The sequence below is a fragment of the Eurypyga helias genome, unplaced genomic scaffold (genome assembly GCF_000690775.1).
Source record: "Eurypyga helias isolate BGI_N326 unplaced genomic scaffold, ASM69077v1 scaffold12245, whole genome shotgun sequence".
Taxonomy (NCBI): Eukaryota; Metazoa; Chordata; class Aves; order Eurypygiformes; family Eurypygidae; genus Eurypyga; species Eurypyga helias.
The window spans coordinates 20,472-43,986 of NW_010252106.1; the positions used below are offsets into that span (position 1 = coordinate 20,472).

The window sequence follows — 23,515 nt, forward strand, 5'->3', positions numbered from 1 at the left end:
TGTAGCATAAATGTCTATTAAATACTGATAAACATATAATTATGTTACAGAATTTCTGATAATATAAGGGAATAAACACTTGTTTCATCTTTGTATGAATAGGTTGATATGAACTTCATGAGGAAAATTCCTTCAGGAGCAGAAGCATCAAATGTGTTAGTGGGAGAAGTAGATTTTTTAGAAAGACCTATTATTGCCTTTGTGAGGCTCTCCCCTGCTGTGCTTCTCTCGGGTCTCACAGAGGTTCCAGTTCCTACACGGTAAATAAATGCCTCGGAAGTCTGGCTTTACTTGTACAGTAGATAGTAATATTAAAGATCTTGAGTAGTTGTACATTTTTATACATACTCTATTAAGCACAAGAAATGCAGACTTTTGTTTAACATGATGCCAGTCATTTGCTACAAAATTTGAAGATCTGCTGAATGCTTTAAATGCTTAAAACAGCACCATTATATGTAAGTGCAGAAGTTAGAACTGATAGCTGACGTGGAGTAGAAGCAATGAGTCTTCCAAGCTTGTGTTGCCACTTTAAAGATGGGCATGAAGATTGTTATGGTTTCCTCCAGTGCGACACAGAAGAGTCCGCTGAGTCTGAAAGTCTTTCTGATTTGAAGCTCTGCTCTTGGTATACAAATACTCTGTGTATGAGTAACATAGGTGGTGGAAAAACTTAACCGGTTATGTGCCCAAATCTACATGATTGACAGTGGGGTAACCAATCTGCAGCTAATAAATGGAATCTGTTTTCAGTCTGCAGTATGCTGTCTAGCTTGGTGCACCCACCCCCACCACCCCAAAATCATGGGTCTCGCCAGGGTACACTGTGGGTGTATTTACCACGGGTGACCAAAATGTCACTCCCGTGAGGCAGATAGCAGGTCATTTTGCCGGTCACCATGCAGGACACTTCATTTTCTGTGCCCGTTGATGTATTGGGCTGTTCTGTGGTGTAAATATGTACATTCGTGGAGTTTGGTGTTGTTTTTTTTTTTTTTTTAATGTGTTGAAATAATCAGTGTACTTGTTTATCTTTGTAATTTTTGGCTTATATACTCTAATGAAAGGCAAAAATAATCTTGGCAGTATTCTTATAAATGAATGTGAGACTTTTCGGAGGGTAATTGATGTTAGTGCTCATGATGTTTCTTGGGAAATTCCAGAATTTCTGCATTCAGATTATTTATTCATGTAGAAAAAATGTTCCTGTCTTAAATTATTTTAGAATGGTGTGGACTTGCAGATTTGGAATAGCATACTTGATCCTGAAGATCCAGTCCTGGTTTCAGTTAGGATGCTCAGCTTGCAAGGGAAAAATAGCACTGAGCTTTTTGTACTGTGAGGTGAAAGAAGGCACTACTTTTTCGAAGGTTTTGTATTTAGGAACTTCATTTTCATGAAGAGTAGGAAAAAGGTGGCGAAAAGAAAGGTTCCCTCTTTTTAGTCTATATCCTTTTGAATTTCTAAGATGCTAGTCCTATTCAAGTCTAAACAAAGTGGTGTGATAACTATTAATGTGATTGGGAATGGAGACTGTCTGTTAAGGTATGCTGTGACACACCCCCCAAATGGGAGGTGACACTGACACAGGACATGCCAATGGGAGTATGTCCAGTGTGTTGCTTGAAGTGTGTCTGTGCATCTCTTGTGTGAGTACCCAGTCACTGCAAGTGAGAGGGGTTTAACTCCTGTGAAGAGATGATCATCAGGGAGGCTGGAACAGATCATAAAGCTCTTAAGGCCCTCACTTAAGGCTCTTTGCCAGTGGGAAGGTCAGTGTATAAACTGAAGGAAATATTCACTGAGCTCTAGCCTGTGGATTTTTACTACATTTATGGCATTATAAGAAGTTGAAAAATTAGGCTTAATTTAGAAGGTTTTGGAGTAATTTTGGTTCAGGATTCGGGTTCCTTCCAGTAACGACTTTCAGGCAAGTCTTAGTCTTGAAGCAGTCTTTAACGTCTGAAATGGTAAAGAGCATATTTTTACTTCACTACTAAATATTTTTTTTTTTTAAAAAACATTAGCTTGAAGGAACCCTCTGAGTATGTTCAAATGGCTGTATTTATCTCGATTGCTTTCTCCGTAGGTTTTTGTTTTTGTTGCTGGGACCAGCAGGAAAAGCTCCACAGTACCATGAAATTGGAAGATCCATAGCAACACTTATGACAGATGATGTGAGTGATGTATTTTAAACAGCTGTAGCTAATGAAGTCTAGAATAATGTGTTCACTGATAATTTTCAATAAACATATTCTGGAGTGACAGGTTAAAGGAAAAAAAAAACCAAACTGGTTAAATGAAGAACTGCACACTTATTTCTTGTGTTAGTGGACTAGATAATGGTAAATTAAGTTTTCCTTGTCTATCTTGAAGAAATCCTAAATGTATTCCTGAAAAAAATAGTTCAGCTTTGGTGTATAGATTTCAATTTCGAAGTTAGGAAATAGGGCTGTTAAATAGAACTGTGTCTGATATAAATCACCGTATGTCTAAAAGGAAAGAGCAAACTGTTCATGACAAAATTATTTAAGGGTGCATGCAACTGAGTCATCACAGATATTTTTAATCAAAACAAGATCAAATATTTAAAATCAGAATTTTACTAAGCATTTGAAGTCTTATGTGTAGAACCCTGGTGGGTGATTTTAAAGAGCACGGGGGAATGAGGGCTTAAGATTGTTCTCATCTTTCTGAGCAGAATTCTGACTTCACATTGAGCACCACCTACCGAGTTCCTGGTAATTATTAGAGTTGTCTAGCAGAAATTCTAATATTTCTTTAGAACAACTTTAAGCTTGGAAATGTAAATCAGAAATTGGTCTCTTTACAATTGGGCTACTAGTCTGTGAATACAGTATTTGTTCAGTGTGAGAACGTAACATTAAAAGCTTTAGTTGCAGCTTCTAATTTTTTAGGTAGGCTGATTTTTTAGGGATGATGCTGAGTATTGAAAAAGGGCACTGAATAATTTTTATTTTTCTAAAAAGATCTAAATAGCCCTGAAAGATCTAATTTACAATTAGAAGACTTAATGGTTAGGTCTTTGGAGACAAACAGTTCAGGGTTCAACTGTACCGAAGCAATTTAGGATCATCTTCTACAGTCTTTTACAGCAAAACTAGATTTTTTTTTAAATTTTTTTTTTTTGTGCTCTCCCTCTGTGTATAAAATATATGTTGGGATTCAGGAATTGTGGTGTGTTGTTGTGGGTGTTTTTTTTTTTTTAATACTATCTGTCATTTTGGAGTTTGTAGTAGTTTGTAACACGGCGTAGGATTTTTTTGAGTAGTAAGAGGATTGTTTTCATGTGCTTTTTAAGTATTTCAAAATTAATCAATCAATAGAGATATACAGATGCAATTCTTAAACTTGTGTTTTGGTTTGAAGCTTATTAAGGATACTTAAAGTATTTTTGTCCTCATTTAGCACAGAATAGTGTTTCAGTGGCTGTAGGGCAGAGTTATTCAGGCAATAGTACATGAAGTTGATTTAATATTGAAGATTAACTTTTAAAATTAATTGTATAAATGAACTCAATGTTCCTTTTGAGTTTGAAAGTATAACTTCCTTATTTTATGTTCCATAAGGATGTGCATACTGGTAGTTCTTAATGCAAAAGTATGCAAGCAAAATAAAAGCCTAACTTTTGAGGACCTTTACAAAATTTCACATGCCTTTATAAAAAAAATAATGAGGTGTTCCTTGTAATCAGTTTCTCTTAAAAAAAAAAAAAAAAAGTTGGATACTTTCTTCTTGTAGGTTTTCCATGATGTTGCCTATAAAGCAAAAGACCGAAATGATTTGTTGTCAGGAATTGATGAATTTTTAGACCAAGTGACAGTCCTGCCTCCAGGAGAATGGGATCCATCTATACGAATTGAGCCTCCAAAAAGTGTTCCTTCCCAGGTAAAAGGAAAAAAAAGTCCAGTAGAGATCTTCAATGATTCTTACTTTAAAAAATGTCATTTTAAAATGCAAGTAAATTGTGCACTGAATATGAACTTCAGTAAAGCATCAGGAACCCCCCCCCATCCAGTTGGAAAAAAGTGGATTGTCCTTTTAAGTTTAAAAAACCAAGTGTTAATCCGTTTCCTGCTGTGCTTTTAAGTAAAATTCTAAGTAAATTTTAAGTAAATCACCGTATTTCCTTTTGGAATACTGAAATGAGTTCATGTGATATCTAGGAGTATTGGTCCAAAATTGTACCTGAGTTCATGTTACAGATTTTCTTGTTAATCTAACCATGATCAACAGGACTATTGTAATTCTTATGCAAACTTCTATTTGCCTACAACATGATGGAAATGTTTTCGTGTATAGTGGCTAGTGTATAATGTTCACAGAATGTGTATGAAACAGAGATAGATTGTATTGCTCAGTTGTGATACTAGCTTAGAAAGGGAGCCGGGGGAAGCTGAACCTAAGAACGACTCTGTCTTCCCTTTCTCCCTCTTCACAACTGAGGGGAATCCCTGCTGCCAGGATCAAAAGTGGGGGAGACACCAGTGCTCCTGTTTCAGAAGGTTGATATTGATAATGGAATCCCATGGTGGCTGGGGGGGAGTGGGTGGAAGGGAAGGGGTGGCAGTAGTGCAGTTCATTCATGAATAGCCTGAGGCTACCAATTAACTTGTTTCCAAAATAAGCAGGGCTCCTGGGGTTTATGGAAGGCAAGGTTGGCTGATAGATTTATGAGGAGATTGTGAGCAGCTTGCTCAAGAGGAATGACTTCTCATTTATACTTCAAACACTGTGTGTGTCAAGAAGTGAGGTCAGCTTCTGTTAGAAGCCAGAGGCTTCTGCTCTGGAAATGACCAAGAAAAAGCATCGAAAGATTTCTAGGCCTTGTGGTTGAGCCTCTGCTGTGTGTTGAAAAGGTGGGTGTTGTTTCATCATGTCTCAGGGACACATTGCTTGTAGAAAGAGGAAGGTTTGATATTGTTATGCAAGGTACTAATAAGATCTTTTTGGGAATGTTGTACAGTTCTAGTCGTCTGTACTCAACAAAAGATGAATTTGGCAAATGGAGGACTGCTGATAAGCTGCGAATATGAAAAGGTTTGGAAGGCATAGAGTCTCTGCACGCTGTCTTTGAATTACACTTTTTAGTGTAAAGGCAGTCTCGAAGTATGATTTTTCTTTTTTCCTTCTTTTTTTTCCCCCCTCTGTAGGAGAAAAGGAAGGTACCTAAATTTCCAAATGGATCTACTCCTACAGGAGAGACTCTCAAAGAAGAAGGCCATCATGCTGGACCTGAACTTGAGAGAACTGGAAGGTGTGTTTACTTCCCTAAACACTTGCTAGTGATAAATCTTCACAGATTTTTAATGATGACATATGAACATAAAAAATTATGGTATAAGTGTCAGAGGGCATCCTTTTACCTTTTCAAGTGTTGGATTCTTGCCTATAAATACCAATTTGCTTAAAGCATTTTCAAGCCTGTGGCAATGTTTCTCAACACATTTGCAAAGGTTTTCATATAAGATGCTGCTTAATTTAACTGACTGACTTTTAAGAGATGGGTGTTAATTTTAAATTGTCAAGAGCATGCAATTATCATAATTATAGCAGGATTATATAATTTTCAGTATTGGGCTAAGTACTAAAAATTTCCATTAATGCAAATCTGTTTTATTAAACATGTACAAAAAGGAATACCAAGAAATACAAAGTGGCAAAAAAAACCCCAACCCTCTAGTATTGGTTAGGTTTCAGTTTTGATTAGGTTTCTTTGAAGGAATTTTTCAGTTGAATTGCATTGTTGTTCTCTGTTAATTCTGAAATACTTGCAAAAAAAAGTACCCAAGGTTGGAAATATCTGGTTAAGATTAAAACTGAATATCTCCTATGAGTGAATAGAGGTTGAATCAACTGAGAAATTCTGAAAACTGTATGCAATGTTGTTATCCCAAAAATGATAAACTTTCAAATGAGATGCATCTTTCTCATACCTTTGCAAGAAGGACTTCGCATCATTTGATTTTTACCATTTTGGCTTTGTTGCATTTACTTTTTGCCTTTTTGCAGACCGTATGTGGAACTGAGAAGTTCATTTCTGCCCACAGATTTATCTCTAGATGAGGCTATTGTTTTTCTTAGGAATGGAATATTTTTTTTATAATTCAAAAGGAAGTAAGTTTTTAGTACAGGCAAATTTTGCATAGTATTTTGGAGTCTTGAAATTTTTTTTGAAACTGAAAAAGCTTTTTAATTTCTTGCTAGTAAGTTTCCTGCTAATAGTAATATTCTTGCTAATAACTTTACCCTGTTGAACTGACCATATGTGTGTAGAGAATTCAAAAAACTACAACTACTTACTGGAGTAGTAATACTGAAATGTATCAACACAGTGGTCTTGGTTGAGATTTAGCATATTTCTTCTGTTCCTTGTTTTGAATATCATGACAGATTTGACTTAAAACATGATTTAGGTAAAACGGTTTGCAATGATACTTTTTTCAGTATCTAGCCCATATACAAAAATACCTAGCCAGCTCTTAAAAATGTTGATAATCTGCTTGATAATATTTGGAATATTACTGAATTGGATTGGATAAGATTCTCATATACATTTTAAACTGTTATGCTTAAATCTGGATTATGAAATAGCTAATTTGTGCTGGCAATAGGCACTGGCAGTCATGTGTAGCCCATAGTTTTGAACTAGCTAGAATCCTTTAGTGTACAGTTTGACGAGTTTCATCTCACCTATTTAGGCTTTTTGGTGGTTTGATACTTGACATCCAAAGGAAAGCACCTTTTTTCTTGAGTGACTTCAAGGATGCATTAAGCCTGCAGTGCCTGGCCTCGATTCTTTTCCTATACTGTGCCTGTATGTCTCCTGTAATCACTTTTGGAGGGCTCCTGGGAGAAGCTACACAAGGCAGAATAGTGAGTACAAAGAATGGTAGCGGCCAGGCTTTTAGACCTTCAGAGGCAAGTCACTGTGTGCATTTGTCTCATTTATTTATACTTGTATTTGAAGAATTTACCCACAGCACTTGATTAGCCTGCCCCAAAGCAGATCTTCCCCAAAAGGTAATTGCTGTGGAAAATGTGGGGAACCCATGTGAACAGGAGAAGATGCACAGTGGAGGTAAAAAATGTTTATCCTGCCTTATTGGATGAATGGCTTCATGAATTGAGAAAGGGCTTGCATTGCCTTCTTTTTGGCTATTTAAAAACCAAGTAGCAGTAAAGGTGCACCATCCCACTAGGCCTACTTTAGGCAAAGTCGGAGGCTCAAGGTGGATAGCCAAGAACACGTACTGGCCTTGAGTAGTAGGCCTACGAGGATGATAATGCCTGCAGTGTATGGGTAGCAGTCAAATGTGTATTTAACTAACGGACAGATCTGTATATGCTTTCACTGATGGTATGTTGTTAACAATAAAAGAAGGTGGCTAAGGTTTATAAGCAGAAAATACCCTTCGTTGTAAATGACTTGAATCTAAACCAAACGCGTACACAATGTTGGTGGTGTTGTTGGGCAGTACAGAACACCAGCACCTTTTTAACCAAAATACCGTTGCGCTTTGGTTTTTGGAGCAGGGAAAGAATACTTGACATCAGCAATGTTAAGAACGTAGTGTTTGTGTCAATCGGCTTTTGAGTAAAACTAGTTTGAAGTGTATTTTCTGTTTTTAAATCTATCATGAAGAAACAGGGCTCTGTCCTTTTTGGGGAGGGAAAAGTGTATTCAGACACGTTCTTTACAAATGTTAAGATTCTGGTAAAGCTTGTGATGCTACGAAATTCTTCTTGATACTTAGAGCAAATTTTTAGGCTTGTACTATACTAAAATTCAGTTAACTGTTTTTTTCTGTTTCAAGTAATGCTGTTCTCTCAGATATTTGTTTACTGATGTAGCACTTCAAGCTGATATCAAATACATATTTTCCATGTGCTGATTTTGCCACTCTAAATGTAGGAATGGTTATCAAAATGTTGATATAATTTTTCCAGTATATGTTGTGTAATTATGAAAATATGCTCCTTTTAAAGTTTGATTCTTAAACACCTTCTTTCTTTTAGCTGTCTGGAATTGTTTGCGGGTTTGTTCCTGCCTTCAGATACTTGGTGTGCATCATTGAATATAAAATTTAGTTACTGCACACACATGTTCAAGCACAAGTAGCTGACATTGTAAGGTACACAGTTTGTGTTTGAAACCTTCCCTCACATTCCCAGAGGTCATCACCTCCACAGTACTCCTGTCCCTGCCACCTTGATGGAGAGCCCCAAGGTTAATGCATTGACTAACCAAAAGCTCTAATTCAAAGGTAATAGAGCTAGAGACTGGGAGGTTTTTTTTCCTAATGTAATGAAAAAAAGGACTTGTTTTCATTTTTAATAGCCCCAGTTCAGCAAATCATTTTGTCCAATTTTAGATGCTTTCCTGAATTGGAGCTTAAGTTTGCATAAATATTGTTTTCTTAGCCTTGCATAATTGAGAAAGAGTAAACACTTAAAAATTCCACCAGAAACCATTTAATGTGTAATCCATGACTTTTCGTAGTTGTAAATGGTGTAGTTAACTATTTTCAAGTAACTTTTTAGTATAATTTTAGGATCTAAAGTCCTGCCCCTCTCTTTTGAGGTGGATCACAACTTTTTTTTTAGCAGAAAATGTCATAGCGAAACATTTAATTCAAGAACTGAAGTAGATATCATACTTCAGTGAAAAGAAATGCATTACCAGGTGGGACATTGGTTTACTGCTCATCTATTTTTGGTGTCATGTATACATAAACCAATATTGTTCAGTTAATTTCCCCTGCACCTCCGCCTGTCAGTTTTTTCTTTTGTAATGCTTGATTGACTGATGTAGGTTTGATATGGCACACCGTATCATGTTTTGGTACAGGTATGTTGCAATATATTTATATATATATATTTTCTTTACAGAGACAGATAATTCTTCCCATAAACCTTTGAGTAACTTTTTTTAAAAAAATTGTAGTAATTGTTGGTATGTTTTTCCTCTATAGCTAGCAGGACTAGTAACTTGTTCTCGTGATGTTTTGGATGGCTTTATGTTTCTCAGGAGTGAAGTTTTTCAAAATCTTTTGTCCATGGTATTGTTACTGCAAAACTGTGTTATTGTTGTCTCAAACATCAATATTAATTGCAATGTTTTTACATCTTGTCTTGTTTCTAAGTTAATGCATCTTAAAACTGTATTTGTACAGATGTGATGCAAAATATTAACCTGAAAGGCAGCATCATTACAGCAGTTTCTTTTCCCCCAAACAGAGTGCAATAGAGTCTCTCTTTGGAGCCTCATTAACTGGGATTGCCTATTCTCTCTTTGCTGGGCAACCTCTTACTATTTTGGGGAGCACCGGACCAGTTCTAGTATTTGAAAAAATATTATTTAAATTTTGCAGGTAAGTGATGTTTTTGCATTACCTTCAAGAACTTTCTCACTTTCTAGCCTGTGAGAGTAGCTGACTGAGAGCAGATGTGTGCTGGAAGTGGATGTCCATGAAGATGCAAATGCAGCAGCAAGGGTTGGAGAGGTGCATGTGGTTTGGCAAAACTGAGGCACCAGTGAGCCTTAATTAAGCAATTGGTGACAAGAAGTGGCTAGGACTTACTGCATTCTGACTGTGTAGAAATGTTGGCTTTGATTCTGTGGGGGTAAACGGGTGGATCTGCCCTCTAGGAGAAAGTATGTGGATGGTTCTGGAAAGATCATCCCCATGATGCTTCCCAAGCTAGATAGCTGCACCCTCAGTCCTAGAAGCACATTGCAGCATTGCTTTGCTTTTTGATGGAAGATGAGACAGAAAAGTTTCTGCTTCCTTCAGAACTAACATCAAGGATGAGAAAAGTGGTGAATACCTATTATAGAGCTTGATGTCAGTATCTGTTTTCAAATAGAATATAGGTGACTTTTGGCTCAGTTAATACTTTTGTTTCTTTCTTCACACAGGGATTATGATCTTTCCTACCTCTCCCTGCGAACTAGCATTGGTCTGTGGACTGCATTTTTATGCATAGTGCTTGTAGCCACAGATGCCAGCAGCCTTGTGTGTTACATCACTCGATTTACTGAGGAAGCTTTTGCAGCGCTTATATGCATCATATTTATTTATGAGGCACTGGAAAAGCTTTTTGATTTGGGAGAAATGTATGCCTTCAATATGCACATTGATTTGGATAAACTGACTTCTTATTCGTAAGTATCAAGTTTGTCTGTTAGTAAAATGCATAGGGAGAATGTTTATGGTATAGAGACACGCGGTTTACCAAACTGCAATGTGTGCCTCTCCATGGAAGGTTGGGAGGAATGCTGGGGGTGGTACGGGCATGAGAAACCTCAGAAAAATTCTATTCAGGATGCTGTGGAATTGAATTTTCTGTGTTAGCTATGGGTGGTGGGAAGGGATGAGGGGCTGTGACAATGCCTGCTGTAATTGCAGCTTCATTAAAGGTCAGAACAGAAGTTCTGCCTTGCCACTTTGAGAAATGATGATAGTTTACACTACCTGGGTGAGGATTATTTCCAGGTAGCTGAGGCATGAAGACCTGCTTCAACTTTCACTTGCTATGAATAGGAAGTTAACATGTTTAAACAGTGTTGCTTTCTACTGTAATTATGGGGAATATGTGACTTCTAAAAAATTATTTTTTGAGAGAAAGGAGAGTAATAGAAAATACCACGCAGCCTTTTTTCTTGCCTGACTAAGCAGAACTATTATTTCTGTTCATCACAGTAGCTATCGGTACAAAAATAACTTCATTTCATTTAAGGAATGCAGTAAGCAAGCTACGTAGGGGTTTTTTTTGTTTGTTTTGGTTTTTTAAATTTGATTTACTTCTGTGGCAGTTGTACATTATCTACCTGTGGTGGGTTGACCCTGGCTGGAGGCCAGGTACCCACCAAAGCTGCTCTGTCACTGCCCTCCTCTGCTGACCAGGGTGAAAAAATATGACAAAAGGCTCATGGATTGAAGGAAGGACAGGGAGATCACTCTGCAATTACTCTTATGGGCAAAACAGAGGACTTGGGGAAAATTAATTCAAATTACTGCCAATCAAATCAGAGTAGGGTAATGAAAACCAAAACCCAAATCTTAAAACATCTTCCTTGCACCCCTCCCTTCTTTCTGGACTCAGCTATGCTCCCTGTTTCTCTACCTCCTCCCCTCCAGTGGTACAAGGGAACTGGGACTGGGGGTTGTGGTCAGTCCACCACACACTGTCTCTGCTGCTCCTTCCTCCTCAGGGCAGGATTCCTCACACTCTGCTCCTGCTCCAGTGTGGGGTCTCTCCCATGGGATGCAGTCCTCCATGGACTTCTCCAATGTGAGTCCTTCCCGCAGGCTGCAGTTCATGAACTGCTCCAGCGTGGGTCCCGTCCTTCAGGAGCAGCCTGCTCCAGTGCGGGTCCCCTGTGGGGTCACAAGTACTGCCAGCAAACCTGCTCCAGCCTGGGCTTCCCCCACAGGGTCACAGCCTCCTTCGGGCATCCCCCAGCTCTGGCATGGGGTCCTCTCTGTGCTGCAGGTGGGTCTCTGCTACCCTGTGACCCTCCATGGCTGCAGGGACATAGCCAGCCTCACCATGGGCTGCACCATGGGCTACCAGGGAATCTGTGCTCTGGAACCTGAAGCAGTGCTTCTCCCTCCTTATTCACTGATCCTTGGTGTCAGCAGATGTTGGTCCTCTTGCACATTCTTATTTTTCTCGCTCCAATTACAACTATTGTGCAGTAACTTTTCCCCCTTCTTAAACATGTTACCCCAGAGGCACTACCACCATCACTGATGGGCTCAGCCGTGGCCAGCAGCAGGTCCCTCTTGGAGCAGGCTGTCATTGGGTCTGTTGGACACAGGGGAAGCTTCTGGCATCTTGTCACAGAAGCCACCCTTGTTTCCCCCCCTGCTACCAAAACTTTGCCACACAAACCTGTATGCTACCTTTTGGTGTGTGGCCGTACCACTTCTGAATTAAAGAGTTTGCTTATATGGTGAAATTAGCACCGAGTACTTCTTATACCATGTATCTTGATGCTGTATTTTTAGTTTCTGATGATACGCTGAAATGTTGCTTGATCTTGTGCTGCTCAGTGTGGAGTTTTCAAGCTTATAGTATAGTTTCATGAGACACAATGAGTTGGGTTAATAGCTGACACCTCACAGATGGAGGAGATCCTGCTAATGTGGGTTACAGTCACACACCATCTCTGAGGTTCTTCTGCTGGTGCTCCCCTCCTGTTGGAGATGTGTGTATATTTATTTGTACCTGTGGTGTTCTCTGTAGTCTGTGGAGCCACTTGCTGGTAAGGGAGCCCCCTGTGAGGCCACGTCCATGCACCGGAGGTGGCAGTGTCCCCACTCGTTGCACCCTGCAGTCAGTCCCTGGCTGGAGGGTGGACGGCTGCTCTGCCTGGCCGACGCAGAGGTCATGACACATGTGGGGTGAATTCTGGTTTTAACTACTGTGTTTCCACTCCGAAATCTCTCCTCAATATTATAAACATTCATGCTTCTTGGGTGCTTCCTTTTGGGATGATTAATGTATTTTTTTTTCCTCACCTCCAAAAAAGAAGTCTTTCTGTAGTTCCTTTGTTACTGTTTAATTCAGCTGATGGTCATCATCATAGAATCACGGAACCGTTTGGGTTGGAAGGGACCTTTAAAGATCATCTAGTTCCAACCCCCCTGCCATGGGCAGGGACACCTTCCACTAGACCAGGTTGCTCAAAGCCTCATCCAGCCTGGCCTTGAAGACATCCAGGGATGAGGCATCCACAGCTTCTCTGGGCAACCTGTGCCAGTGCCTCACCACCCTCTCTGGGAAGAATATCTTCCCGATTATCCAATCTAAATCTGCCCTTTTTCAATTTAAACTCGTTCCCCCTTGTCCTGTCACTGTAGGCCTTGTAAAAAGTTCCCCCACAACTTCCTTGTAGCCCTCTTCAGGTACTGGAAAGTGCAATAAGGTCGCCCGGGAGCCTTCTCCAGGCTGAACAAGCCCAGCTCTCTCAGCCTGTCCCCATAGCAGAGGGGCTCCAGCCCTCTGAGCATCTTTGTGGCCTCCTCTGGACTTGCTCCAACCAGTTGATAACTTTCTTGTGTTGGGGCCCCAGATTATCATCTTAAGTGTGATCAGTTTTGGGCAAACACACTCTCTAGTATTCCATTCTCTCGTGTCATTTACACTCACTTTCCTGTCTTAACAGCTGTTAAGACCAGGCTGCGTTGCCACGAGTGGTCCATGGGAGTACGCTCGCTTCCTAATTCCCCCTTTTTCCTGGCAGCTCATCCTTCTGTTTCAGTGGCTCTGGGACCTCACTGGACACCTATGTGAGCATGTTAAATTCAGTATCTGACAGAAACTGTTCTGTAGGTCTTCCAGCCTGATTGTGTTTTGCTCTGCTGATGTCGGCAGGCCATGAGGGTGGACAGAGTAGGGTGTGATATTTCCTTGCATTAGCTCTGTGAGATGTCACACATCTTCCATAACGTGCCACAGATTTCATCTTTGGTTTGGCCTTTTTTTTTTTTTTTCTTTTTAACAAAGTTGCAGGAAATACGGCCTTTTTTCTTTTTCTCTTCCCCCTCCCTGTGTTCCCCCAGTGGGGAAGAGGGTGCCGCACAAGCATCTTCAGGTAAGTGAGCAAGGAGGCAGCCTCAAATACTCCTAGATTCTCTGGGTTTTTTTATTCCAGAGCCTGGATTTCCACTTACCTACATGGTGGCATCTTATCTTTATTGCATTCATTGAGAAATTTGTCACTTCCTTCGGCATGCTTGTTCATGTTACAGCCTGTCTGTTTCTCCTCTTCTACGTAAATGTTTACACGTTAAGGTTACAGTTTGGTGCACTTGAATAACTTTATCTGAAAACATCCCATTAAATCAATATTCAAAGTGTTTGGTTTTTACTGATGTGTGCTTCTGTCAGTCTGACAGAAAGGATTCTGCAGTCCAAGTTTGCAAACCACTGCAGGAGGAGGGACACTTGTTCAAAAAGTGAAAATAAGTTGCTGAAACTGTCATCTGCCGCATTTTTTAAAACAATTATTTCAGTTTCTGTTTTCTCTTACACTGGGGTGCAGTAGGACTAATTGAAGTTTGAATCCTTGTGGGATGTTATGCTGTATAGAAATCAAAAATCCTTAGTTTATACACAGCCATAGAAAACTATTTGAACCAAATTAGACCAATTACATAGAAATCTTTAGGAATAACACAATATATTTTAGCGTAGCGTTGTTGGAAGGGGGTGTCATTTGGATTTTTATCTTCATCTTTATTCACAATTTGTAGTCCACATATATTATCTATTTAATTTTATTTTTCACGTGTCATTGTATTTAAAAACTGACAGATCAATCATATAGTGAAGTCAACATATTGCTTCCTTCTGCTTCTTTAAAATACATAGTTTGGGGTTTTGGTCCAATCTGTTAAACCTCCTGAGCAGTGGCTTCTTTGATTCTTTATTTCCCTGTATGCATCTGAATCTGCCCCCGCCTCCTCCCCTGCAATAATCCTAGTTCATGTCATGTAAGGAGGAATCTTATACTCTGCTTCTTTCATAGAAGGTTGGGCTAAACTCTGGTTTAACCTCTTCGGGATTTTTGAAGTTGCTGCAAATTGCTGCATTTTGGCATATAGGGCTCAAAAGTATGTAAATTACTATTTTTTTTTTCCTTCCTTTCAGATGTGTGTGTGCTGAGCCTGAGACACCCAGCAATGAAACTTTGCAGGTGTGGAGGAGTATGAATAAGTCTGTGGAAAATATAGCATGGAGTAACCTCACAGTTTCCGTGAGTATCTAAAAGCTCTGTGTGTGTGTATTTGTATGTACGTATTAAAAAAAGTGACCAGCCTTGATTAATGTTTTTCATCTGGTTTCTTTTTTTTAATTTGAACCTGGACGCTTTTCTTCAAAACTGTATTTTTGAACTCTTTCATTCATCCCATAAGGCTTTAAACAGTCACTGTAGTGATTTGGATGAGTGAGTCCATGGCAGTAAATGCTAATATCATAAATGCCTACTTGAGGTAGCCACTCTAATCCTGGTAGGTAGAACAGTCATCTTTCTGATGTGCAGATGAATATGATGAGGGGAATAAACAGGAGGTTGCTTCCTTCAGTTTCCTGGAAGGGATGACCAAAGATTTTTAAGAAGATGTGAAGATGGAATCTGCGCTTGAAGTGTGGTAGCAAACACATCTCATTAGTTTGTTTGATGTTGGTATAAAACTATAACAGAATCAAAGGAGCTACCTAAACATTGATTGGAAGAAGAAAATTATTTGGAAAATTGAAGGTGAAAAGAAAAGGAGAAGAGCTGTTTGGAGGAATGAGCTTGAAAGCATTACCTGCAAAAAAAATCTGATTTTGTGAGTAGGTGAAGAGGAGGAAAGTTACCATGTGGAAGTGATATTGTAGTCTTTTAGGAAGAAGCATGTTTGCTGGTTAGTATTTCTTTGGTTGGGATTCAGTTGCCTAAATGCAACTGTCTGCAACCGCTGTGCATACACTGGCATTTGGTTCCCCCTAAATCTTGAATTATTTGGATCTGCTATAGATCTTTTATTGCATTTGCTAGCTGCACGTGCCTACTGTGGCCATTCTAGGCTATCTGGAAAGGCAGTGGATAGCTGTGTATGGGCTGTCCTTGCGTGTGAGCCTAGATGTTCACACTGAAAGTAAAAGGTGTTTTGCACAGCGAAAGTACTATGAAAAGCCTCAGTGCTGAACTCTGGTGTTAGCTGTAGTGTTTTCTGTGTACCACCAATGGCTCTTCATCTACCATAATCACCTAGGATGGTAGTTTCTCTTGAACTTGCATTTTATATTTCTTTTTGTTATTTATTTTGTATACCTTTTCATTCTCTTAAGCATCTTTAGTCTCCCCAGAGATACAGAACTGACCAGAATTTGGTGAGGTGTATAATCAAAGTAGATTGCTAATGGGGAGAACTTTTGTCCTAAGTTCAGTTTTCGATTACTTAACTTGTTTAACTACTAGGTTGTGGCAGTGATGCTTCCAACTATTTGATTTATTGCCTTGTTGTTTCCTTGTACTTGTATTCCACGTGCCTATTTTCTTTACTTTGTATTTCAGTGAGCCTTTTGGATAGGGATTGTCTGTGGTTTTTATTCAAATTCATTATTCACTATGCTTTTCTACTTACCTTTTTTTTTTTTCTACAGTTAGGGTAATTTCATTTTGTAAATATAGTGTTGTGGTTTTTTTTTTCTTTTCCATTAACTGTAGCAGGATAAAACTAAGTCAAGAATAAAGAGGTGGGAGAAACTGAGGATAAATGGTTTTTTTAAACATTCTGAGCTTGAAAGTTGATGTTGGATATTCTGCTTTTCCTGGGCTTAGTCCTCAGTCTTCTTTTATGCATTCAATTTTGTGATGCTTTGAGAAATTGAATAGAAATGAAGAATAGAATAGAATAGAAATGAGGTAATTATGAAGGATTTGTTTCTTTTGGGCACCTCCCAGCACTCTGGCATCCTGAAATAATTGTTGATGGATACTGTGGCTCCTGTGAAACAGACAGCACATGTTTTGGACATTTCAGGATGAGGTAGTGATGAAGGAAAGAACCCCTTTTTGGGATTGTGAAAGTTCTCAGATGTCTCTAGTATCAAAAGGCTACAAGTTAGTTTGAATGTACTGAATGAATAAAACAGAAATTTAAGGAGCTTTTCTCTTTGCAGGAATGTTTAGAATTCCATGGTGTGTTTCGTGGATCAGCTTGTGGCCATCACAGACCATATATTCCAGATGTTCTCTTCTGGTCTGTCATATTATTCTTTACAACATTTTTCCTCTCCTCTTTCCTTAAGCAATTCAAGACCAAACGCTATTTCCCAACAAAGGTAATTCTGATTAGAGTATTAGTATCTTGTGGTAAATTCACTGGTATAACTTAACAGAGTTAAATTTTTTAGTTTGCTTCAGAACTTTTTATTGAGAGATTTAAGACAGCTAATTTTATGGTTTTAGTTTCTTTTTCTATTCGTACCAAAAATGAAAACAGTAAATAAATTGGCTGCTGAAAATTCATTGCTTACCTTCTACTTTCCTATAGTTAACGAGAAAATATTCTAAACCCTAGAAGACCTAAGCAGTCTGTCTCCCCATATTAATGGGTATTGCCAGGTATCATTTGGAGAGATAACACTGCTGCTGTTTTCCTCACCTAGATGTACAGAACAATTGATTGTTTTCCCCAAACTGCTGGCGCATGAAGGTTTCTGATCAGTTCCTCAGGGAATTACTATTTGTAATCGAGGTGAATATAGTGATTATCCTTGGACTGATTTACCCATCTTACTTCTGCTAGCCAAAATAAAGTGGTTAGATCTTTTCTAAACCTCATCTCATCCCAACAATGTGTTCCTAAAGTCAGCTTTGATAACCTGAGTCTGTTACAAATTATTCGCCTCCTGTGTATTAAAACATCAAATATATGAATACTGATTTTTGGAACAATTCAGTGATGTTACTGGAATCAGCTAAACGGACTAGCTGTGATGGCCCAGCATCCCAGTAGGGCTGAGAGGACAGGAAGAGGAGTCAAGAGTTACTTGAAGTAATTTGCTGCTTGCAGTACATCATTTAAAATGAGATAATTGCATGAACAGTTGTACAGAATGCCTACCTTCTGAAACTTCATGCTGTACTGGCAGGCAGCTTAACTTTCAGAATAAAAATAGAAAATATATATAAGTGCAGTGGTGTGGTATAATATAGACAGACTTCACTATTCATAGGGGAGAAAATTGTCTTTCTATACATGCAGATTACAATGATGAAAAAGCAAGCGTTAACGTAAGTCTTTTCTTTATAGGTGCGTTCAACCATCAGTGACTTTGCAGTATTTCTGACCATAGTTATCATGGTTTTGATTGACTATCTTGTAGGAGTACCTTCTCCTAAGCTTCATGTTCCAGAGAAATTTGAAGTAAGAAATGGAATGTTTACAAATCTTAGCATTTTAAATGCCTGCAGTTTCGCAGACAGTAGAACAATTGAATTGTATAGAAACAGGAAATTTATCTTTCTTACTTAAAACGTAGTTGCTGAAGTAAGCTGCCTTCTCTGTTTTGGATGTATGTCTCATCTGACAGAAGAGACCATGCTTTATACTATATTGCTGAAAAGGAAGCATTCTTGTGTGTACCTGTGCAGAAAGGAAGGAATGGAATAGATCTGTTGTTTTTAATATAAATGTCACATTCACATGTAATAGCTGAATAAGTCTTGTGATCAGAGCCATTGGAAAAAAAAAATATAAACATGTTTAATAGGATAGTTATCTGTTTATTTAGCTGTAGCTGTTTGTAGCAATAAAATCTGCATTTTGTCTTAGTCATTTAATTCTTATCACTGATGTTTGGTTTGTGGTGGGTTTTTTTCCAGCCCACCCGAAAAGACCGAGGATGGTTCATAGATCCTCTGGGAAGCAATCCTTGGTGGACGCTCTTGATAGCTGCTGTTCCTGCTTTACTCTGTACCATTCTCATTTTCATGGATCAACAAATAACAGCTGTTATTATAAACAGGAAAGAGCATAAGCTGAAGGTAAAAGTCATTTTCATAAAACTTTAATGTAGTGTAATTGAAGTTTTATTTTAAATCAAATTAATTCTGCAAGTCTAAGGAACATTACCAACAGCTGCTAAATAAATGTATATATTGACTAATAAAGAGCAAATATGATTTTCTGGACACTCAAAGTATCTACCTTTTGTAGTTATCTTTTATTTACTAACTTAGGAATATGGTATCGTATGAATAGGAAGTTTGTAAAATGATTTGTTGGCTTAATTTTACAGAAAGGCTGTGGTTATCATCTTGATCTGCTGATGGTTGGTGTTATGCTGGGGATCTGTTCTATCATGGGCTTACCGTGGTTTGTTGCTGCAACTGTCCTGTCTATAAGTCATGTTAATAGCCTGAAAGTTGAATCTGAATGCTCAGCACCAGGAGAGCAACCCAAGTTTTTGGGAATCCGGGAGCAACGAGTGACAGGATTGATGATTTTTGTCCTGATGGGGCTGTCAGTGTTCATGACCTCAGTGTTAAAGGTAAAAGACAGTTTTTTTCCAAAATATTTTTGTTATTTGTGCTTTTGATTTTAATATTGTGACTTAGCATTTCATAATGTTAGGAAGTTTTATTATGTTAAGTAAAATATGCCTGGACTCATTCTCAAATGGCGTTATTGACAGCAGGTGTTAGATGAAGAGAAGCAATGAGGGGACATGTAAGAAAATGAAACCTGAGTAAGTTAGAAATGTAGTGAGTAGTGAAGAAAGCAATCTTTGTCCATGTTACTTGATTTTCTTGTCAGCTATTTTTTAGTTTCTCAAGTCCGTGTTGCCAAAAATAGTTCTTCTGTAGTTTTTGTGGCTGCATAAATGGAGAGGGAAAAGGAGTGTGATAGAAAATTACATGGTCAGAGGTAAAATAATACAGTAGAAGAAACAGAAACATCTGGTTTAACTTCTGATCAGCAGAAGTGACATTGTTCACTTCTTGTTCTTATTAACCTTATTAAACTTCTTTTGATGTGCTGAAGACTTTATTGGAAGAAAACCATTCTCTTCAGTTTTTGCTTAGATTTGAGTAAAGTCAGTTCAACTTCTGCTTCCTTCTTTCAAATGCAGTAATTAAAAGGAGAAATGAAAAGCTTTTGTTGCCAAAATAACAGATATGGCATAAATTGCAAAATTGCTGATACCTTTAAAGAACTTCTTAAAATCTGTGGAAAGACAGATAGATCATTTCACAAAAAGGCAGCTTTTAATGGCTGTTTAAGAGATATTGGGAAGAAATATAGCTGTGAAAGCACAGCTGTAGTTCAGTAATTATTTATGTATTACAAATTCTTTGTTTCTATGTGCTAAAGAATGTAAAGGTCTGACAACATTAAGGCAGTAGCAGTTATTTAAAAATGAGGATTCAGATTTCACAGTCTCTGGTTGAAAAGCTACCAAGAGTTCAGCTGTATACTGTAAGTGATAGGAATCAGAAATACTGAAATGGTTTTATTGTTGCTCACAAGCAAAAGATAAAGGTGCCGATTGCTGAAGCTAGATTTTTACCCCGCATCTTAACAGCTGATTCTTTGAAACTAATACATTTATTTTTTTATGGAACCAAGGGTAAGGAATGGAATTATTACTGTTTGGTCTTTGTGAAAGGTTTTTCTTTTTCAATGTGAATAGCTTTTATTGTTAGAAAGAAGGAAGGAGAACAAAGCCTAGCAGCTGTGGGTTGCTGTACTTTTGTTCCACGTATGGATTTATCCTGATTTAATGCAGTAGGAGTTAACTTAAATGAAGTACTAGCTTATCAAATTACAGAGCTTACAGTGAAGACACTAACTTTTATATATAGATATATATACACACACACATAAGCAGTAATGAATCCTGAAGGCATAGCTCTATTCCACACAATTTAGGTTTCAGTAAAGGCTTTTGTTCAAGCTTGATAGCAGCAGTTTTCATTCAGATTTTGGATCTTATCATGGCTGTCAATTACGAAGGAGTTCCATGAATTCAGGAGCAAAGAAAGCTTTGCTTGCAGACTGCAGAGGGTTGCTGCAAGTGGCAGTGAAATGAGTTGTGCAACTTAATTAATTTAGTAAACTTTATCATCTTACTGGTGCAAAATTTAGCCCTGAATAATTAGCATATTTTTATAGCTCAATAGGTATAGTAGGTTTTTTGTTTCATCTGCTGCAGAAATGCTAGAATCACAGAATGGTGTGGGTTGGAAGGGGCCTTAAAGACCATCTAGTTCCAACCCCCCTGCCATGGGCAGGGACACCTTCCACTAGACCAGGTTGCTCAAAGCCTCATCCAACCTGGCCTTGAACACTTCCAGGGATGGGGCACCCACAGCTTCTCTGGGCAACCTGTTCCAGTGCCTCAACACTCTCTCTGGGAAGAATTTCTTCCTGATATCTAATCTAAACCTCCCCACTTTCAATTTAAACCTGTTACCCCTTGTCCTATGACTACATGCCCTTGTAAGAAGTCCCCCCCAGCTTCCTTGTAGAGCCCTTGAGGTACTGGAAGGGTGATCAAAAGTAAAACTTCATATGTCAGTTTCATGGGGTTGATAGTCTCAGTACAAGTCCTGTCAGATAGCAACATAAAGCAGCATACTTAACATTAATAGAAATCTGGATTACAACCTAGAAGATGTAATGAATGGGCAATCAAGACTAACTACTTTTTTAATCCTTGTGGTACCCATGTTAGCTATAGATTTTTTGCTGCTCAACGATATGTGTGTTTTCTCTATAAATAAAACCCTCAGCATTTACAGATTTCACTTAAGTAAAATATGTGGTAAAAAATTACTTGGTCCATGTCTTTCACTAATATGGATTGCTGTGTTATGCCATGTTGATTCCACAAGTAACTGTGTGGGTGTGTTTTCCTCCCCAGTTTATTCCAATGCCAGTTTTATATGGTGTCTTCCTTTACATGGGAGTATCTTCATTAAAAGGCATCCAGGTAAAGTCTGACTTTTAATGAGCATTTTGCTTTTGTTCAACACTGTATGAAAAGGAAGCTCTAACACGTTATTTTATGTGAGCAACAGTGTTAGCCCCTATTGTCTGCATAGTATGTAGGGTGATTTCCTGAGTGTCATGTTCAGATACTGTGTTGTGCCTTTGTTTCTGAGTTCTTTTGAATTTATTATTTTACTAGTGTAGCTGAACAACGCATTTTCTGAAATATTCTAAAATATTGTAGTGGTAATGAGAGGGGTAGAAAAACCCCAGCCAAACAGAACAGCCCCAGCCCCACACCCTTAAATATTCAGTTCCCTTCATTAGTATTTTATCTGGGATTAATTTATGTTTCTGGAGTCCCCTGAAAATATTATATTTCCTTCCCATGGGGAATAAAATAATTAACTGAAGTATCATTTTATTTTTTAATACAGTTTTTTGACCGTATAAAACTGTTTGGGATGCCTGCCAAACATCAACCTGACCTGATTTATCTACGTTACGTGCCTCTCTGGAAGGTTCATATCTTTACAGTTGTTCAGCTCACTTGTCTAGTTCTGTTGTGGGTGATTAAAGCCTCTGCAGCTGCTGTTGTTTTCCCTATGATGGTAAGTTATCTGTTTTACAAGTTAATAATTTTCCAAGAGTACGTGCATCATCCAGGGATCCAGGATCCCTTCGGTATGTATTTGCTGTCTAAAGAAGGCAGGGAGTGGGAAAGAAACAAAGGAATGTGTAGTACAAGCTGTACACTTTTGAAATACAAGGACTTTTCATTTCCTGAAAATAAGCAAATTTAGTTGTGGATAGCTATTGAAAGTGGAAATTAAACTTGGGTACCACTAGCTTTATCTTAACACAAGAAGGGCTTCAGTTAAAGGTCCAGAATATATTGAAAGTGTGTGTGCATTTTTGTTTATTTGAATAGTTTCATGAAAATTATTTAATTTCTGTTTCCCTTAAGGTTCTAGCATTAGTATTCATTCGCAAGCTCATGGATTTATGCTTCACCAAAAGAGAGCTTAGCTGGCTTGATGATCTTATGCCAGAAAGTAAAAAGAAGAAAGAAGATGACAAAAAGAAAAAAGAGAAAGCAGTAAGTGTAAAAACAATCAAATTAAGCATGTTGTAAATTACTAGAAAATACTTAGTGAGACTTAAGATTTTTTTTTAAGTGGCCTCAGCATTTGATCTTGTTACCAAATACACATTTTGAAATTATTTACTAATGAGATTGAACACGAGAGGAACTCTTACTAGCAATTAAATCAAGTAAAAGTTACTCTTTCAGTGATGCTATTATGAACTGTGACTCTTATTTGTGATGAACATTAGCAAGCAAAGTGGAAAGAAGCAGTCTTTAGCACAAGATGTTGTTTTCTTTGCCTTTCATCAGGTTAGAAGGTGGATGTGGATGAGGGAGAAAAGCAGTGGAGTAGGGATCTTCACCCTGATGAAGTTAATCACAAGACTGTTCATCATATCAGGGACTTTTTGGTTGTGTGTGTTTGCAGACCTGTAGTTAAAACCAACCACTAGTTACCAATAAAACAGTAATGCAGCTTGTATAACTTTTCCATTAAAGTATTACCTGACTGCACACCAGCTAGCTGACTTCCTTACAAAACTTCTAACACCCTCTTCCCCCACCCCCCATGCCCCTTACATGCATAAAGCATTTCTAATGAAAAAGATTTTTAAACTGCAGTACCTGCAGGGAAATGCCTCTTACCCCTGTGAAAATGAACTGTCAGCCTAAGTCTTTGACTTCTGCTGCATGAGTAATTTTATAAACATTTTGTTTGGGATTTACAGGAAGCAGAGAGAATGCTTCAGACAGGGGACAGTGAAAGCGTACACCTTACATATGGAGAAGCAAATTTGGATTTTCCTGTAAAAACCCTGAAATACAGGTATAATCAAATTATGGTCTTTTTAAGAGTTTGTTTGTATCATGTGCTGTAACTTCATAGAATCATAGAATG

The 23,515-nt window shown here is 38.2% G+C and overlaps 1 protein-coding gene across 1 annotated transcript in view; it reads left to right on the forward strand.

Annotated features, from left to right (window-relative positions):
* Positions 1-23,443, forward strand: part of SLC4A7 (solute carrier family 4, sodium bicarbonate cotransporter, member 7) — a gene marked incomplete at both ends in the record, with an annotated part of 38,846 nt that extends 15,403 nt beyond the window's left edge. The window contains 16 exons of the mRNA XM_010152240.1: positions 103-260; positions 2,090-2,177; positions 3,763-3,909; positions 5,175-5,278; positions 6,723-6,897; positions 9,262-9,395; positions 9,944-10,189; positions 14,686-14,791; positions 16,708-16,869; positions 17,844-17,957; positions 18,416-18,577; positions 18,832-19,083; positions 21,460-21,528; positions 21,965-22,138; positions 22,495-22,626; positions 23,346-23,443. Coding sequence (XP_010150542.1) covers positions 103-260; positions 2,090-2,177; positions 3,763-3,909; positions 5,175-5,278; positions 6,723-6,897; positions 9,262-9,395; positions 9,944-10,189; positions 14,686-14,791; positions 16,708-16,869; positions 17,844-17,957; positions 18,416-18,577; positions 18,832-19,083; positions 21,460-21,528; positions 21,965-22,138; positions 22,495-22,626; positions 23,346-23,443 — 2,321 coding nt within the window. The remainder of the gene's footprint in view (positions 1-102; positions 261-2,089; positions 2,178-3,762; positions 3,910-5,174; positions 5,279-6,722; positions 6,898-9,261; positions 9,396-9,943; positions 10,190-14,685; positions 14,792-16,707; positions 16,870-17,843; positions 17,958-18,415; positions 18,578-18,831; positions 19,084-21,459; positions 21,529-21,964; positions 22,139-22,494; positions 22,627-23,345) is intronic.
* Between the last annotated feature and the right edge of the window lie 72 nt (positions 23,444-23,515).